This window comes from Plectropomus leopardus, chromosome 8 (genome assembly GCF_026936395.1).
Source record: "Plectropomus leopardus strain MGB_pleo_1.0 chromosome 8, ASM2693639v1, whole genome shotgun sequence".
NCBI classification, from domain to species: Eukaryota; Metazoa; Chordata; class Actinopteri; order Perciformes; family Serranidae; genus Plectropomus; species Plectropomus leopardus.
The window spans coordinates 4,530,818-4,550,862 of record NC_142183.1 but is presented as its reverse complement, the minus strand read 5'-3'; the positions used below and the strand labels follow the sequence as shown (position 1 = coordinate 4,550,862).

General features: G+C 37.9%; 1 protein-coding gene across 1 annotated transcript in view; it reads left to right on the top strand.

Moving 5' to 3' along the window:
• nfkb1 (nuclear factor of kappa light polypeptide gene enhancer in B-cells 1) overlaps positions 1 to 20,045 on the top strand; it is a 31,662-nt gene that overhangs the window by 8,460 nt on the left and 3,157 nt on the right. The window contains exons 5-20 of the mRNA XM_088080767.1: positions 333 to 431; positions 9,347 to 9,498; positions 9,582 to 9,745; positions 10,319 to 10,477; positions 13,186 to 13,290; positions 15,041 to 15,132; positions 15,800 to 15,938; positions 16,045 to 16,188; positions 16,281 to 16,424; positions 16,710 to 16,874; positions 17,480 to 17,609; positions 17,775 to 17,889; positions 18,301 to 18,508; positions 18,634 to 18,803; positions 19,374 to 19,476; positions 19,705 to 19,844. Coding sequence (XP_087936893.1) covers positions 333 to 431; positions 9,347 to 9,498; positions 9,582 to 9,745; positions 10,319 to 10,477; positions 13,186 to 13,290; positions 15,041 to 15,132; positions 15,800 to 15,938; positions 16,045 to 16,188; positions 16,281 to 16,424; positions 16,710 to 16,874; positions 17,480 to 17,609; positions 17,775 to 17,889; positions 18,301 to 18,508; positions 18,634 to 18,803; positions 19,374 to 19,476; positions 19,705 to 19,844 — 2,229 coding nt within the window. The remainder of the gene's footprint in view (positions 1 to 332; positions 432 to 9,346; positions 9,499 to 9,581; positions 9,746 to 10,318; positions 10,478 to 13,185; positions 13,291 to 15,040; positions 15,133 to 15,799; positions 15,939 to 16,044; positions 16,189 to 16,280; positions 16,425 to 16,709; positions 16,875 to 17,479; positions 17,610 to 17,774; positions 17,890 to 18,300; positions 18,509 to 18,633; positions 18,804 to 19,373; positions 19,477 to 19,704; positions 19,845 to 20,045) is intronic.

The following is a 20,045-nucleotide window of genomic DNA, read 5'->3' as shown; positions in this document are numbered from 1 at the left end:
ATGAGGGGAAAAAAACAACATATATATATATATATATATATATATATATATATATATATATATATATATATATATATATATATATATATATATATATATATATATATATATATATTTATGAGTGATTGTAGTTATTTAATAGGGGAGGTATCTCCATAAGCCATTTTGTCTTCTAACCTCTCCTTCACAGTATCTATTTTCATTTTCTGTCTTTTCTATAAGTATGTGTGTAAAAATAAAAAACTAAATAATGAAACCACTGAAAATGTACATCCATGAGCTCTATATGTTGTTGTTTGTAATATGTGTTTGTGTTCGTGTTTGTTTCCCAGCGAGGCTTCAGGTTCAGGTACGGCTGTGAGGGTCCGTCTCACGGTGGTCTGCCAGGAGCCTCCAGTGAGAAGAACAGGAAGACATACCCCACCGTCAAGGTAATGCTTCCTGTCAGTTACTGCTCACTCAGCACTCACACTAAACTCAGGCCACGTTTGGACGATACGGCCCCACTAAAAACAGAAAAGTCTGTCTTTTATCTTTTTAAACTGCGTTCGTATGATAACATTGTGAAAATTATCTTGTGCACATGGATCTGCAAAAACATCCAAAAACACTGTAGTATGCATGCCAGGCCAGTAGTTGGCAGTGTAATTGTGATCACACCATAGAAGAACTCCACGCGCACGTGTGAAGTGCAGCTGTGACGTCATCGTTCCCATTGGCTCGGCGCATCGCCAGTTTACACGGCGACAGAAGGGGTGGCGTTTTCAAAAAAATTACACTCTGGAACCAGGTTTCAAAAGTTTGCTTTTTCAGGACCCTAAAACACTGTTGTCGTTTGAACGATAGCCCAAACTGCGACTAAAGTTTAACATTTCACACAAGAACTGTTACCATGTAAATGGCCCCTAAATCTGCACACGTTTTGATGCAAAGCCTTTAGTTTGTTGTCAACGACTGCTGATTTCTTCAGTTTGTATTCAGGTGTTGCTCAGAAGGATCTTTGTCTCTGTCAGTCAGTTTCAGTCTGGTTGAAACATCGTCCACAGTACACTGTGGAAACAAAATCGTTACATTCAGACTGTTAAGGTAAAAAAAATGCTCCATTGAAACCCATTCAAACTGACAGTTTTGATCCCACAGCCACCAAAGCAGAAAAACATGACTTGTATTATTTCTGGGTCTCATTCTGGGCTTTTGCTTTGTAATTTTTACTATTTTCCACCTTATGATGTCATTTTTACCATATTTGGCATATGGAGAAAATACATGCTATTTCCACTAGGTGACCTGTCACAATAAATGTTGCTGCAAATCACTGACATATCCCAGGCTGTGATAACTTAATAATACTAAACTACCTACCTGAAAATAAGTAATTTTTGTGTTTTTTTCTAATCTAAAATCATCATGGCATAATGACAAAACCTGGCATTTAAAGGGTTAAAATTCTGAAAATTAACGAATATTTGATATTTATGATTAGAACTGATGTTGGTTAAAAAAATAATTCAAGGAAAGTAGAAAATAATATAAATGCGTAATACTTTTTAAAGCTTGATTTTGAAAAGCGCATTTTGTGCGCAGAGTGATATGAGTGTATGTGATATGAAAGGGGGGCCTACGAAGTCTTTCTACAACCTAAAAGCATCAAAAACCATTAACACATATCGAGTAGTCCTCTCAGACATCTGACTGGATCAGTCAAACTTTGGCGACAAACGTTTGAACCTCGGTGTATGTCGGTGACGTCACACAGCCTCAGATTGAACTGTGAGGTCGTAACGATCACATGTGAACCTCCAGCTGCAGGTCTGTGGGTGAGCTCACCTGCCTGGCATCAAAAAGCCGAATTGACGGCAGGTAACATTTAAACGTCACTCCAGTGTAAAAAGATGAGGCTAAAAATAAAGTCCAGGAAGTAATAAAAACTATTTGATGCACAAAGGAGAGTGAGAGCTGTGAAGGTGGAGTGAGTGTGGTCGCCTTTTGTTTGCAGGATCACTCTTGTTTCCTGTGAGCTCACTTTCTGTTTGTGAAGCAGTCGTGCGGTTTGTTTGGAGTTTGAGACAAACAAAATATATATCATGCAAATAGACTTAAAGAGAACAAATGTGCTGTGATTCACTCAAACACACAACTTCAAGTTTTCTCTGCTGTCGTACGATGCAACAAAAGATTTGGCTGTTTCCAGACATTTCTTTTTTTGACCACCTAAACCACATTTGGGTGAACATCCTTATAGCTCGTCCTTATTTGCTCTTGTGTGCTTTCTGTTTCTACTTCTTTTTTTCCTAGTTGTATATACCGCTTACTGTTGCTCATGTCTGTCCTTGTGCTGCAACATTTTTGACCTTAGAAATAAAATAAAATAAAAAAATGTTAATGTTTTTAGCCTTGTTGTAGCCTGTAGCTCTCTGTGTGGGAGCTGTGTTCACGTATGCACACTCACACAAGACCAACAAGAGGTCACACTATCTGCACGCCAGTGTTTACATGTTACCTGCAAACCTTCCCCCACACAGTAGTTTCAAATTCAACAAAGGGACTTGTTGCTTGCTGCAAACTCCACAAATCTCTCTCTCTCTGTGCATAGCACATAATAAACACTGCTGTGCAGATACTGCAAACTCTCACTGGTCTCACATGAGTGTGCATACATGAATGCAGCTTTCATACTCGGAGCTACAGGCTACAACAAGGCTAAAATCATGACGCCAGTGACGTTTTTCAAAACAACTTGGAACCTCAGGGCTTCAGGACACTTGTATTACTTTGGACGAGCAGTATGGAGACATTTTGTTTTATTATGTTTTATGTTACAATATTTCTTAACATTTGAATCCTGTTTTGCTTTATTTGTTTGGGAGATGCCTGCAGTGCCTTTTTCCTGTGAACCTCCTGCAGTTTTTTTGTGGACTATAAAACTTCATCTGACATGACGGGGAGTACATATGGGTGAAACATCCCTTTAAATGTGAATATTTGTTTTAATCTTGATGACAGTGAAAAATCTTTGGGTTGCAGGCTGTCTTCTTTTCTGACATAGTATTCACCAAACAATACATTGTATAAATCCAGAAAATATTTTTTTTGCAAAACAAACATGAAAGCTAAAACAGCTCAGTGTGGTTCTGAGTCTGGCTGAAGCCAAAGTTTTACAACCCTCTCTGGTCCCGTCTGACTGCAGATTTAGGTGTCAAATTCAAAAATCAGAAGTTTATCTTGTATTACATTTTTGAAAGCATAAAGAAAATGATCATTTAGAAATTATGTTATCTGATTTTTTTTTCTTATCAACCAAAATACTATTGTATCAGTGTTAGAAATCTCCCACAAGCTCCATCTGCATATCAGATGACCCCGTGTGGTCTGCGGTTCTGGTTTAGACTCTCATATTTACAGGAGTTTATTTTTTATGTTGTTTCTGTTGGTGTTTGGAGTCTGAAGCTCCCACATGTTCCAACTAAAACCAGCGGACACGGGAAATCCCCAGATTCCTGCTACAGTCTGACTCTGTCCGTCTCTACTGACAGACTTAACTTTACTACGCACTTTACTTTAGAAATATATCTCAAAATTTGATTCACATGAGTCCAGATTTTACACACAGGTCCGCTGAAACATCTAATAATTTTTTAAAGCAAATAGTTGTCCAGCGATGTGAAATAGTTTGCAGTTATGTGAGGAATTTTCCAGAAAAAATGTGCAGAACTAATTGAATTTCTTTATTATTAATTTAGAAAATTAATTTTAAAAAGCTAGGGAAACATTTCTAAAAGTAAACTATACTTACAATTGTAATATAATTGTAATGGTATTGTACAGATGTAATGGTAAATATAATTATAATTATTATAATTATATTTAGAATTATTTTAGAGAATTCTTAGATTTTTTTTTATTCAACCTTTTTTTGTGCTGTTTTCGTTTAATTTCTTTCAAATTTCTTGCTCATCTTTGAATCATTTCTCCTGACTTAATCCCAATTTTCTTTTATTTTAAGAAATCAAGCCTATTTGCCCAGATTTCAAAATGTTAATTTAATCTAATATTGTTGAGAACTTCCAGTATTCTCAAAAGAGGAAGGATGTGGAAAATCCTCGAAATAGGTTTTTTCTTTTTTTTTTTCATCAGTTCGGAAGTTTTAAAAAAGGGAAACTGCATGTAATACATTCATTTATTTATTTATTTATTCATAATACACATGTAAATTCACCTGGATGATGGTGAAACACTCAGCTGCTTTCTAATTTCTGGATAAAGAGAAAATACGATGATGGATAATGGAGAAGGTGCTGCTTTGTGAGGGAGTCTTTTAATTTGACTTCAATAGTTAAAGTATTTGAAGTATTTATTGATGTGTTCAGGTGGATATTTTTCTGTCATGACTGAGATGAAGTCATCCGAACAAAGCAGGAAGTCTTTTTCTGTGTTTGGTGCCAGATACACGTGTGCATGTTGAGGCTGCTTATTGGGAAAACCCCTCCTGTTCTGGGGGGACCAGTGGGACGATGATGATGATTGTGACTCACCAAACAGACGGTTATCACAAATGTGATTTTTTTTTTTCATTGATAAATTCTCCCTCAAATTCATAATTTCTGCCCCTTAATTACTTATTTCATTGTGTTCTTTGTCCATTTTCTGCCTCACTTTGTATCCATGTCGTTCTCCAAAAGTTTAAAGCAGGTACGTTTACACACTTGCTTTAACTCATCTGTAATTTCCCAATAATTTCCTCTGAAGTCTGTTATTTGTTACTACGAGAAAATAGGAATTCCCCTAAAAGAAGCGCTTGATATAAACACGGAGAATATTCCCTCATTGTTTATTATTATCAGAAAATTATTGAGCTTTATTTAACCTTATTCTTCTTGCTGTAGATAAATTTCACAATAAAAAGACTCCCAAATTCAAGTTAACAAATTAAGAGTTAACCAATTAAACAATGTCGCCGTTTTCCCTGTAAAGGAAGTTAGTTATTAAGTTAGTTTGTGCATTCGTTAATTAGTTTGTTCTTTCATTTGTTCGTTCGACCATCACAAAACTAAGAATGTAATTCATGAATATCAGTAAAAATAGATGTATACAATAAAATAAGATACAAAATAATAATAACAAATAATCTTGCAAAAAATAATTTTACATTGAAAAACATTCAAATTTTACTAATGTACAATTTATCTTAACCTTTTGAGACCTGAAAAGTGTAAGAAGAAATGACCCCAAAATTAGCATAAAAATCTTTAAAATGTTAAAGAAATTAAATATTAGAAAAAATACAAAGAAAAAAGTAAAAAAAAACAAACAAAACCCACAAATGACCCCCATAAAAAGTGTTAATAATAACTGTAATTCTGTAGAACTATTTAAGTATATAATTATGATTATTAAATGTACGTTATTAAAAGTTTTGGACACTTTTCCTTAACAATTCCCAAATCTACTGATTTCCTGCAATGCGTGTATCATTTCTTACCAAGTTACTCTTTTCCTTTATTACACATTTTTGATAGAAAGCAAACCAATATGCTCAACTTTCAAAGGTTTAAATACTTGTGAGGGCATCTGAATGCAGCACGAAAACACATTTCGACACATTTTCGACATATACAGCTGATATCAATTGAAGTCAAAGACACAAGTTGAGTTTTAGGTTAAAGAATCTTCTACTGGTCTGGACCTGCCTGGGTTTATATTATCGCACACACACACACACACACACACACACACATACACACACACCCCTCTGCTGTTTCATGTCTGTTGGGAATTTCCTCCCCTGACACCCACATGTAATTACAACGAAGTGAAGTTGCGTCACAAACAGGAAAGGTGTTGAGTTTCAGCTCAGAAATGAAAAATCCAGAGGTGTAATATCTTTGTGAGCGCCCACTCTGGCCCAGAAATTCTGACACGTTTTAACCCTTTGTTGCTGACCGACACATTGCGTCCTACTTCATGTTCATACTGTTGACATTTATCATTTTTCCGCTCAGCAATTTGTGGTGTTCCATCAAGTTTCTTGCCCCATTTTTCACTTTTCACTCAGTTTTTATTTGCTACATTTCCCAAAGTGCACTTCAAAAAAAAAGCAGAGAACCTGATTCTGCACACTTATGCTGTGTTGGAAGAGTGGATAAAAAAAAAAGAAATGCCTCCTTTTATTCTGACCTTAAAGTCACATCTGAGAGATTGGAATTTAAACTGCTTTTATTGTGATACCAAGAAATTACAACGAAATGTTGTAGTTGTTTTGATGGCTTCCGTTTTCAGTATCAACCCTTTGAAACTTGAGAAACATGGCTTGATTTCTTTCTAAAACACGGGAAAAAAGCCAATGAGCAACGAAAGAAGATATGACCCAAAAATTAACAAGACATTAGTAAAAGTATAAGAAAATGACCTGAAAAACAATGTAATGACCTGGAAAAAGTTATTTATACAGTTATTTGCTTATTTTCTACCCTTTTTATTTTATTGTTTTTATTTATTACAGAATATATCTTTTTATTTGCATTCTAGTTTTTTTACCCTTGCTAAATTTTATTTTTTAATCAGTTCACCCTTTATTGTTTTTCCCCACCCATATATTTGTTAAACCTAATTTATCTTTTAAATTTATTTCTTTATCTTTTATTTTATTTCTCTGTTTATTCATTTTTTAATCTTTTTACATGATTGAAATGTTGTCATGTTCATCTGGTTGTGTATTTTGTTTTTGTACATTCACATAAATCAACAAAAAGAGAATTACAAAAAATAGACAAAGTGATTGAAAAATAGAATTTTCAACATACTGTTAAATATATAATTATATTAATTATTTATTTACTTTAAAATCTAAAAAAATCTTAATTTTAAACTTACTAATTTAATACAATTTGTGGTAGTTTCTCAAGTTTCTCATTACATTTTCCCATGTTTTTGAAAAAATAAAAACAAACAATTTCCTCAGCATTCAAAGGTTTCAATACTTGTGGATGGTGTCTGAAGGTAGCACAAAAAAAGTGATGTCGCGCCAAGTTTCAAAGGATTAAACAACGTCAACATTTGAAATACTAACAATTGCAACACTTGTTTATTACTGGAGACTTTTGTTAATGTCACATAAAATATTTTAGACTTCAGCTGTACTTGAGGTTTTTTTGGAGAACCAGTCATCAGTGATGACATGACCTTAAAATAACATCATGACATTACAACATATTTTTACAGTAACAGTATTTTTGACTATGTATGTGTGTGAGTTGTAGAACTACAGTATAATTGCTAATTATATAGATTTAAATGTTAAAGTCACGAAGCTACAGCTCTGTGATGTCCACAGACACCTGAGATAGTTTTTGTTGTAAGATACAGATACAGACACCTTCTGCTGCAGACTCCCCCCTTCTTTTTCAACCTGCTGGAAGTCACAGATTCTACAAATATTTAGTGTGAACATGTTCTTAAAGCCAGGAAACCATTAAACGGCAGCACTCGCTGTATTTCTAGGAACTGGGTTTGTGTGTCTTTGATTGACCGACAGAACCGGGAAGAGGAAGTGGTGCTTGTGTTTATTTACTGCGGCAGTTGCAACGTTCCTGCAGGCAAATGAATACCTGCAGTGACATGATTTTTACTCTGTCCCTTACACACATGCACACACACACACGCACGCACGCACGCACGCACGCACGCACGCACACACACACACACACACACACACACACACACACACACACACAAACATTAGAAACAGTATTTTTTTACATCTTATTTCCTTTATGTACGTCAGCTCAGTTCCAGTGTGATGTGAGATAATGCTAAAAACGTGTGTGTGTGTGTGTGTGTGTGTGTGTGTGAGTCCCTTCAGAGAAAAAACTACAGAAAATTAAAATAAACCACAAACAAGAAACAAGTTAAAATATCTAAGTATATAATGTGGTTTTCAGTTGGCAGGTGTTGAATTTTTTTTTAAAGACCTGTAACCTGTTCTTGGCCTATTTGTTTGTTTGTTTGTTTTGTATTGTTTTTCTTTTCAAAAATAAGTGTAGGCCTAAGGGACTGTTCTTTATTTATCAGAGGAAGGGGTTGGCTGGGTCTTTTTTTACCCTCTACAAAGCTACAAGTATCTTTTCTTAGATCCCCCTTAAGTGATTCGAGGAGCGTCAGAAATGTGAAAATCCAACAATAATTTACATTTTTGCATACTGTCTTCCTTGTATTTTTGAGAAAAAAGTGACAAAAAATGACAAATTACTAGAATTTTTTTAAAAAGTAAAGAAAAAAAAGGCAAAATCTTTAAAGGAATAATAATTGCCAAAAGATTTTAAACATCACCAACAATTGTAAAAGATAGAAAGAGGAAAATATTTAAAAAAAAAAAAAAAAAAGGGAAATCGCCAAATTGTTTTTAAAGAATTCAGTTAAATTCAATTCAAAGAGGAGGAAGTGGTGCTCGTGTATTTATACTGCAGCAGTTGCAGTGTTCCTGCAGGTGAACGAATACCTGCAGTGAGATGATCTACACACGCACACACACACACACACACGCGCACACACACACACACACACACACACACACACACACACACGCATTAGAAACAGGAACACAGTATTTTTTACATCTGATCTCCTTTATGCAAATCTGCTCAGTTCCAATGTGAGATAATATGTAAACGTGTGTGTTAGATATTTCAGAGAAAACTACAGGAAATAAAATAATCCACAAACAAGAAACAAGTCAAAATATATTTTCTTTGGTTTTTAGTTGCTTTTGATTTATAAATGTTTGACCTCCAGTTGTTTTCTGTTTTTGTCTCCCTTCCTCATTCATTTTCTCTTTCTTGAGTTTCATGAGCAGACGGCTGGCTGTGTCATTTTTGGTGAATTTCATTTCGGCAGGCCCACAGTTTTGGAAGGCATGATTTCTTTAAAAATATTCAAAAAAGGCAAGAAAAAAAAAGAGAAAAATAGAGAAAAATAAATGAATACAACAAATGACCATAAATAAAAAAAGAAATTTTATAGAAAAAAAATCCAAAATTTAAATAAAGACTTAACTTTATTATATGACAGTAGCTACTTTAACTTCATTGTTACTGTATTTCATGTAGAAATTTAGTATTTTAGTTGTCTATTTTGGATATTTCAAAATGCTGAGATATATATCATGTATCGCGATATTGCCTAAAAAATATCAATATTATTTTATAACCATATAGCCCAGCTCCATGTGAAGGGTGATTAACTACTGAGGACAAAGATGTAAATAAGCCCAGGACTTTTTAGTCTAGTTTTGCCCCTGAAAAACTTTAAAGTGTTGCGTTTTATCGTGTGTTGAAACCGCTGTGTGTTTCAGATCTGTAACTACCAGGGTCCGGCCCGGGTGGTGGTCCAGCTGGTGACGGCGCTGACGCCCGTCGCTCAGCTCCACGCTCACAGTCTGGTGGGAAAACAGTGCGACAAAGGAATCTGCATCAACGACCTTCAGCCCAAAGACTCCAACATCAGGTCTGCAGGACTCACACACATGCTGTAGTTTGAATACAGGTGTGAATGGTCAGGTGTGAGACTCACAGGTGTGTTTCCGTTAGTTTTCCAAACCTCGGGATCCTCCACGTGACAAAGAAGAACGTGGCGAAGACGCTGGAGGAGAGGATGGTCGAGGCCTTCAGGCTGGGATACAACTGTGGGGTTTCCATCCACCCCGAGATCGACGCTCTGCAGGGGGAAGTCCGGGTCCCCCGAGACCTCACCGGTCAGTCCTGCTTCATCTGTCTGTCTGTCTGTGTGTGTGTGTGTGTGTGTGTGTGTGTGTGTGTGTGTGTGTGTGTGTGTGTGTAATCCTGCACTGGTAATTGTGAGAGGACATATTGAATTTCAGAACTTATGGGGATATATTTTTCAAAAGTGAGAATCATTTTGAAAGCGGGGACATTCTGTGAAAAGTAAAGACATCTTCGTTGATGTCAGGGACTCTTCAGAAAATAATGGAACATTTTTAGAAAGTGAGGATGTTAAGTAGCAAAGTGGCTTTTCTTTGGAAAGTGTGGACATTTTTGGAAAGCAAAGACATTTTCTGAAACTTAAGACATTTTAGAAAACTGAGGATGTTGTAGGAAGATTTTTTTAGAAAAGTGAAGACTTTTAAAGGTAAGCGAGGACTTTTTAGGAAAGTCATTTTGTGCGTTACTCATTTGTAGAGATGTAATCTGTGTGTCCTCTATCTTACCTGATAAACTGTTCACCATTTTCTTATTTTCTGTCTCTACCTTATATTGTCTTGGTATGTAAGTTTATCTATGTATGTCTGTCCCGTCTCTCTCCTCAGATCACCAGCGCAGTGTGATCAGCAGCGCGGCGTCTCTTCAGGCTAAAGAGATGGACCTCAGCGTGGTCCGGCTCATGTTCACGGCGTTCCTCCCCGACAGTGACGGAGGTTTCTCCAGACGGCTGGAGCCCGTCGTGTCCGAACCGATCTACGACAGCAGTGAGTCTGATCCCTCACAGTCACACATCCAGACGCTGCTCACCTTAACCCTGTCTCCACGAGGACGGATAGTTAGGTTGTGTTCAAATACTCAGAACATTGTGGGTATCAAACATGCTTAATGCCGTGTGTGGGCCCAATCTGAGAGGTCAATCTGTCTTTTATGGATCTCGTACGTAACCACAACAAAATTACGTTTCATTTTCTGCTTAGTTTCACAATTTGCTGAGCTGCTTTTTAGTGCATTGTCTCGGTCGTATTTTATACCACAGAGACAGACACATCTGAGTGTGGCACGGAACAATGAGGAAGAAACGTGAATCAAAACATATGTGATGTCTAAAAAAGAAGTTAACCTGCAACCAGACAGCTGCGTAATACAGATAAGGAGAAAAATGGTATGATTGAAATGTATATAAAGAGTAGACAGAGGCAGAGTCCAGACTTTAAAGTACGTATACGTCTGCAGTCCACAAGAGGACTGTGGGGTTATACTTTTATATAATACTTAATAATTAAAATAACCTGACATTCATACTCTGACAGGTGTGCAGAGACACCTGCAGGTTTCTTCTGTGTTTTTAGGGTATTTTGTAAAATAAAATACTTCAGGGTGAAGTTTAACAGTCACACATACTTTATGTTCTTTGTGAAGGTTGTTTGATAATTTGGACATTTTCCTTCTTATGTATTTATTTATAACAATGTGTCGTATGTATCACTAGGCCTAAACCTCATATTGCGCAAAATTAAATTGCAAATTTAAAATATGCCTAATTGAAATCGAAAATACACCCATTTATTGCAAAAAAGGTTTTACGGTTGTATGAGGTGGTATTTCAGGTCATTTGAAAAAGCCATATTTCACAAAAATGCGATGGAAACACTTTTAGTCTTTTCTAGGTCACATGGTGCTATGTCTGTGTGCTCGTCAGTAGGAACTGGCTCCCTCATGATGCAGCAGAAGCTATAAGAGCTGTTATTGCATCACATAACTCTGAGAAAGTTGAGCGGATCATCCGAAAGTTTTGAATCCACAATTCCTCTGTGAAATCGTGGACCATCAGCTCCCAGAAATCCCTCATACGTGGCCGCTCCTACATATAAGGGGCTCGCCTTTCCATTATCGCTCCATATCACGCCTACGTGGCCTTGGATTGGAAATAATGACGGCTAGTTTGAGCTGTACATATTTAAACCTGAAGCAGCAACCACAGCTCTATCATGGTTCAGTTATTGAACCACTTTCATCCAACCAGGCTAGTACTTCAACTTTCTCACAGCAGACAGTAAAGTTGTTTTTTTCTGATTCTGGAACAAACAATTGTACCATTTACTGCAGATAAAATCAGAAACTGAAACAGTATCTGTTTATTGCAGCATGTTGTGTTGTATTGCAACAGCTTAAAGTGGCGACTCTCTTTAGCTGAGGATTGTTGTGAAGTCGTGTCAGGCCGCCTGGTTTCATTTCCCTCTTCCTGCTGGTTTGGTTTCTGTATGCTGCAGCTTCCTCTCAGAGGATTGAAATTCATCACTTCGGGACCGTTCTGCACTTTCATTTTAGAGACTTAAGCTGTTCGTCTTTGCGTTTGAAAGAAAACATGCAGTTGTCGCCTAGATGCTGCAAAGTTTATTACAGCCACAAAAAGAAAAAAAAAACAACATACTGATGATAAATGTGCTTTTTAAAGTTTTAGCAGAAATGGAGTTTAACATTTTAAGTTTATCCTGAGGGTGGCGCCACAGGGTCTTTAAAATCTAACAGGTTCATCCTCAGGAGAGCAGGACAGGAATCTGAACGGTAGTTTTTGAGATGAAGCGTTAAACACACTTTACTCGACATTTGTGTTTCAAATGTTTCTGTTAAAAGTTGATTCCAGTGTTTCAGAGTCACCTGCAGAAGTTCTTTGGGTCCTTGAGAACAATTCAGGAGTCCTTGAATACGTTTTAGGACATATTTAGTCCAAACTAAATGTTGATTAGAGAAAAACTGTCAGGTTTAACGCTGAAAACATCTTTTTAACTGTGGCTACATTTGTACCTCTTCATCTGTCAATCAAATCTTTGACTGTGGTAGCTTCACTGCAATTGATCAAATCAGACCAGGTTCATTACACATCCTGCCTGAAGGAATTGTTTCTACAGTTTCTCATTCGGACAGAGTGATGTTTGCACTGGAAATGGGTTCACTGGATCATAAAATGTTGATCTCTCTGATGTAGCTCTTTAACTAACTTCACATAGCCACAACATGTATTGCAATGTGAGGTATGGCAGGTTTAATTATGTCACACATTTCAGCAACAAAGCAGTTGAAATTGCTTTACATAAAGCATGATTATGAAAGGAGATTTAAATACAAGTAAAAATACCATTAAAGAGCTAGAGAACAGAAAGTACATGACAAGTACGAAATGAAAGAATAAAAAATTGAAACAAAGGCGGCAGCTATCATCGAAATTTCCCACTCATAATCACGACTTTGGAGGGCCGTTCATGCGCTTGTTACTTAAAGCTACGGTAAATACGATATTTCAGAGGAGCACTTAAAGGCAGCTTTAGTGAAGACAGTTAATTAAAGTTTAGAGGAGATAAATGACATCTAGATTTCACTCTGTCTCACTCTAAAACTCTGCTGTTAAGACTAAATTCATGGAGTATATGACAAAAAGAGTATGCATGTGGTGTCGGTGTCTTTCTTCCCTCAGAGGCTCCGAACGCCTCCAACCTGAAGATTGTGAGGATGGATCGAACAGCCGGCTGTGTGAGCGGAGGAGAGGAGGTCTACCTGCTCTGTGACAAAGTCCAGAAAGGTGAGTTGTGACTTTCAGAAGTGCAGCAGCACAGGAAGAACACATAAACCGCCAAAAATCTGCATCATAAAACCCAAGTTGAGACTCATTCACAGGTTTGATTCATCAGGAAGATTTTTCCCTCTTCTAGTTTCTGTTAAGTGATGACTGGATGTTAAAAAGCTTTCCATTTTCAATTTCTGTCAGCTCATTAGCAGTTTCTCTACTTTGACAATGTCACAGTGATATCACAAGTAGAAAATGTAAATTTAGTGTTTTATTTTGGTGTTTTTCAGCTGATAACATCACCACCTGCTGGAGGGTTCGTCAGATCCTCTGCATATGTCTTCAGAGGAGCATTTAGCATTGTAAAATTAAAAAAAAAAAGACTAAATTTAAGTAAACTAAACAATTAGATATAAAGTAAACATAAATTAAGACTAATAATCTATGTATTTACAATTTTCAAGGTGATCAGTTTCCTAGATTTCTTTAAGTAAAATCAATTAGTCTGATTTTACAGTGTGAAAATAAATGTCAGTTTATTGCTGAAGGTATATTCATCCACAGATGCATAACATTTATCTCAGTTACACTCATTTTAAGCCTTTAAATCATTTAATTGTAATAAAGTACAGCAGGTGAAGTGGTCTTATCGTGTTGAACTTTATTCAGATGCAGTGAAGTGGATCTGTGAGCAAGTTTTTCCTCGTCACTCCGAGCACTTGTTTGTCCTCCTGGAGGAAGTCCAGCTTCAGGGAATTCCCCTCCGATAAAACGTTAAATCCCTCAGGGGGAGAGACCGACTCAGGCTGGGATCGTTTTCTTTTTGTGTCCCGCTCCTTCTTCTTCTTCTCTGTTTTTTTGTTTTTGTTTTTTTGGCAGAGAAGCAGCAGCTAATCTGGACTCGGCTCACTGTGATCCTCCAGATCAGCTGCTCACAGATTTACACTGAGGTCAACTCAACAACAAAACATGAGTTTCTATGTTTAACTTGTGGTCACAGGGTCACGGCTCACTGGGCTGATGTTATATTTAGCCAAAAGCCCTGATTTTAGACCATTTTTTTACCCAAATGGTATGAAATCAAAATTTAATAAGTGGATAAACAGAGGAATCACTGCTTTTTGTTTTAAATTATACACTGCTGAGGTTTCAGATGTTTTTTTTATTTTTTCAACCTAGATTTTTTTTCTGTTTCAACTACTCATACAGTCACATTCACTTTTTCTTTAATTTTTATTTTTCATTTTTCTCTGCTGCGTCCACATAAACTATTTCACACTAATAAAATAAAGTTTAGGAAATTCGTTAATAATTGTGGCATTAATAGTGATAGTAATAACAGCAATAATAATAATGGCAGTACTAGTATTTAATAACATTAGTGATGTGGAGAAAAAGGGGAAAAAAGGACAAAACACTTAACACTTAAAAAGAAATACAATAAAATAAAGGTGGATGGGGGTTAAGGGTCAGGGGAGAGAGTTGTGTGTGCATGTGTGTAGTGATGTGAGTGTGTGTGAGAGTATGTGTAATCAGACAGGATGAATCTGTGTTAGAGAGACTCGTCACTTTATTGTATTAACATCGTTAACATAGCCATGGCAGGGCCCGGTCTTGTAATGAATATGAGTTTTTGGAGTTTCAGAGAATACGTTATTCGTTCCATCTGGTAGATTTCTCCACGCCCTCTCAGTCCCCACGTTATATTTTGGGGGTCGGGTTTTAACCACCTTATTGTGTAAAATGTGTGTGTATGTGTTTCCAGATGACATCCAGGTTCGGTTCTATGAAGAAGACGAGTCGGGGTTGACCTGGGAGGCTCTGGGAGATTTCTCCCCGACAGACGTCCACAGACAAGTCAGTACGAGGACGTCGTAGCTCTACTGTTCACAGTCACACAGGAAATGATAGTTATTGTAATACATGTACACTAATACATGTAGCAGCAGGAGAACAGCAGCAGTAATGCAGCTGAAAGTAGTTACATGTAGTTACAGGTGCTAGAAGTATTTGTGATGGTCAAAGTGTAAAAATTACAAAAATAATAGCATGAGAAAATCTTAAACGTCAATGTTATTAATGTCATTAATAGTAGCAGTGGCAACAGTTCTTATTGTGATGGTATAAGTAGCATTAAAAATTTGAGTAGTAGTGGGAAATATTAAGCACGAGTAGTACTATCAATATTTAAAAGTCTAGTATAAGTATTACCAATAGTTTGAGCAAAAGAGTACCAGCAGCAGGGATGCACATATTTTGAAATTCTGGGCGGATCTGATGTTTTTTGTTGTTATTTAGTCTGCCTTTTGTGCCAGGAAAACAGAAAAGAAATCTACACTATAAAAACATTACAGTTTTAAAGTAATAAAGACCTTCATTACACTACCTTTGAATGAGCACAAATTCAGTGATACACATTTACACAACAACTTTAATACTTTTACATTAAAATGATATTCTGAAAGATAACTCCTTCTTAAGCATTTTTACTATAAGTAATGTACAATGTATAAATCCTCGTCAGTTCGCCATCGTGTTCAAGACTCCAAAGTATCGAGACCAGAACCTGCAGAAGCCGACGTCCGTGTTCGTCCAGCTGAAGAGGAAGTCTGACAACGAGACCAGCGAACCCAAACCCTTCACCTACCACCCTCAGATCATAGGTAGGTCAGGTGACCCTCAGATTAGTCAGCGTCCTTATGAACACGAATCATCTTTTTTAACTCTGTGTTTTCTAAAACCATCAAACGTACCTGTGTGTGTGCTCAGATAAGGAGGAGGTGCAGAGGAAGAGACAGAAGACGTTGCCAAACTTCCACGACTTCAGCGGTCATGGAGGAGGTGGGGGTCTGTACCGAGGAGGAGGAGCAGGTCCTGCTGCAGGAGGAGGACCCGGCTCTGCAGGAGGAGGAGGTAAAATCAGCACCACAAGCCTGGAAAACCTGGACAGAAGAATAAAGGTATGAGAAGCTTGTCAGCTGATGTTTGTTTGATTTGTGCCTCAGGTTACTTCCAGGGCTTCACTACCTATAACTACGGCGGAGCAGGGGGAGTGGGAGGAGGTGGAGGTTACTCCACAGGATACTCAGCTGGTCTTGGAGGAGGAGGAGGAGGAGGAGGAGGAGGAGGAGGAGGAGGCATCAAACACGGTGAGAAATAACACCGATATTTACAATCTGATTTCTCTTACGACACCACCGTATATACTTTCATCTATGATCACTGTGTTGCTTGCGTTTTATTTTATTGTTGTTTTATTGCTGTCTTTTTTAATCTATATTTTTTTTAAAAGCACTTTGTAACTGTGTTAAGAAAAGTGCTATATAAAAAAAAAATATTATTATTATTATTATTATAATTATTAAACCAAAGATCCTTATTCTTAATTTGAAAATCAAAGGAAAATAAAACTTAAACCAGACGTTGTGTTAAAGCCTCTGAGGGTGACGCAGCAGACGACAGCGGCGACGACAGTGATCCAGACGATGACTCGGGGTCGGGGGTCGTGCTGAGACCTTCAGCCCAGCCAGGAGGCCTCGAGGTGGAGGAGCGGACTGAGGAGGAAGGGGTCAGTGTGGAGGATCCAGAGCCACACAGAGGTACACACTCCTCCCTGGCATCATTATATAACCTCTTTATTAGTCCTCCGGGATTTTGCAGGCTGTTTTGGGGATAGTTGCATCCCAAAGTTTTTCTGGGCATTTTTGCATTGAAACAAAGTTGTTACATTCATACTGTTAAGTGCAGGAAATACAATGAAAATTAATGAATATTTGATATTAATAATTAGGACTGATGCTAATTAAAAAATTTAACTCAATAAAAGTAGAAAATAATATCAATGTACGATATTTTTTTAAAGCTTGATTTTGAAAAGTGCATTTTGTGCACAGAGCGTTACAAGCGTGTAATATTATATAAATATATATACATATCTAATATCTATTCATTTACGAATTTTAACTCTTTAAATGCCAGGTTTTTGTCATGATGTCACTATGTTTTTATATTAAAAAAAACAAAAAAACAAATTCTTTCAATATACTACATAAAAATAAATAAAATGAATTGCAATAAAAATCTTGTTTGGCCAATAGATCAAATGCATATTCATATTTAAAGCATGCTCTGTGTAGTTGATAAGTTTTATATATTTGCTTCATGAAATACGTTTTAAAGGATGTTTGGTATGTTTGTGGTGCAGATGAGCGGTTAGCTCAGGTGACCAGCAGACAGTTGGAGGCTCTGTTTCAGTACTCGGTCACAGGAGACTCGGCGTACCTGCTGGCTGCACAGCGTCCCCTGATGACGGCGCAGGACGAGGACGGAGACACGTCAGTAGACACAAAACACATTTAACTTTAAAAGGGCCATTTTACATCTGAACTTCAAACCTGTGGAAGTTTAATTATTGTCCTTAAATGTCATTGTCTGGTTCACTATTTCATAGAAAAATGTTGAGTCTTTCCTTCATTTTTCCACATTTTCTCTCCTCTCAGTGGGCTCCATCTGGCAGTTCTCCACAGCCAAAGGGAGGCGCTGAAGAGTCTGACTCAGGTCGTCTCTGCTCTGCCGGGAGAAGAGGTGCTCAACATGAGAAACCACCTCTACCAGGTAATAAACTACCAACACCAAGCATCTCTGAGCATCAACACTTCACAGGTGTCCTTGTTGGGGCTGATTTAGAAAGAATCGTACAGTTTCCCAGTGGATATACAGTACAACATCACTGGGACTTTTAACTCTGCATATATCACTCCCCTTTTCAGCTGCTATAAACCGTTAATTAGGCAAACATTAGCAGTCGGTAGTTATTTAATGTTACCGTAGCCGAATATGACCTCAAAAGGAAAGGAAACATCCTGGTTAGGGGAGAAAAAGCAAAGGTTGTAACTTGTTCGGGAGCAAAGAAGCTCACAGGTTGCAGAACCGGAAAGAAGATTATCGAGCTGGAGAGCAAGAAACAAAGCTTCCTGGTTCAGGGGGAACGCCACTCTCTGTAACCACTTCCTCCATGTATCCCAGACTCCTTTGCACCTGGCTGTGATCACTCAGCAGAGGGAGGCGGTGGAGGCGCTGCTGTTGGCCGGCGCCGACCCAACTCTGACAGATCGTCATGGCAACACGGTGTTCCACCTTGCGTCTCAGCTGGAAGGAGGAGGCGGAGGGATGATCCAGTTTTTACTGAAGCACAGAGAGCTGAGAGAGCTGCTGGAGCACACCAACACAGCAGGTACACACACACACACACACACACACACACACACACACACACACACACACACACACACACATACAGGAAAACTGAATGTTCAACATGTTTGATGATTATCTGACCGTCTGTTTCCACGGTTACAGGTCTGTGTGCGATCCACCTGGCCGTCCTGGCCAATCAGCTGTCGTCTCTCAGGGAGCTGTTGGAGGGCGGGGCCAACGTGGAGGCTCAGGAGCGCAGCTGTGGACGGACCGCCCTCCACCTCGCCACGGAGGCCGAGAACGTGTCGTTGGCCGGCTGCCTGCTGCTGGAGGTACAGTCCAGACTGGGTATACTGGGCAGACTGGGGTCAAAGGCTGTAATTAACGAAAGAAAATCTTGCTTTTAGTCTTGATCTTGGACTTAGTAAAATAAGTCCACAGTGACAAAATTTTAAAACATAAATAAATAAATAAATTATATTTTTTTGATTCATTCCAATATATTTATATTAGAAATATATATTTGTATATAAAAAATATATATTTTCAATTTTTCTGATTAAAAAAAATGACAAAATTAATATGTTTAAATTTTGGGTAAATCGCTGTGCACAAGCCACCCAATCACAGTAGAGAAATATCAAAACGTTTACCGTCACAGAGGACAAATACGAGCACTGAACAACAACACCTGGTGTTCTCAGCTGGCAAAAGAAACACTTTGGTGGACACCAGCGATTGTCGTTGGCCGAAAAAGAGCATATCGACCAACCAGTCGACCAGAAGTTTGCATCTTTACTGGGCAGACTAGATATTTGTGACCAATCAGAGCACAGAGTGGATGCTTTAGTTCAGGTTGTAAACGATAAGATCTCACAGTGTGTGATGTTTTCTGTTGTCAGGGTAACGCCAAGGTGGACTCCCTCACCTTTAATGGCTCCACCCCTCTCCACATCGCTGCAGGGCGGGGCTCCGTCAAACTGACAGCGCTCCTGATGGCTGCAGGTACGACACACAGGACACAACTTCTTGTTCTATATTTTTTTATTCCTTTGCATGGTGCATCGTAAGTAAAGTAAATAAAAGCTCTGTTTCCACTGAGAGAAATGGCTTCAGCCTAAAAAACCGACGGCATTGATCTGACGTAGAAGTAGAAATCCCACCTTACTGTGTGTGTTATTGTGACACTGCGTGTGTGTGTGTGTGTGTGTGTGTGTGTGTGTGTGTTTTCAGGTGCAGACCCTCAGAAGGAGAACTTAGAGCCGCTCTTCTTCAGGGACGACGACTCCTGTGATGAAGAAAGGGAAGAAGAGGATGAAGATGAAGGCTACATCCCAGGAACCACTCCGCTCAACATGGCCTCCACCACTCAGGTACACCAGCTTCCTGTAGCACCTGCACTCAGGAAACACTTTTTTTTTAAAAATCACAAAACCTTCAAACTAAAAGCATGATAACAACTACGTTTTTAAGAGTAACTTCCCAGCAGCTGAAAATCTTTTTCTCGGCTGAACTCTTATTGGTTAAACTCAACTTTCACTTGAACACAAATAAAATTTACTTTATTTCACTAC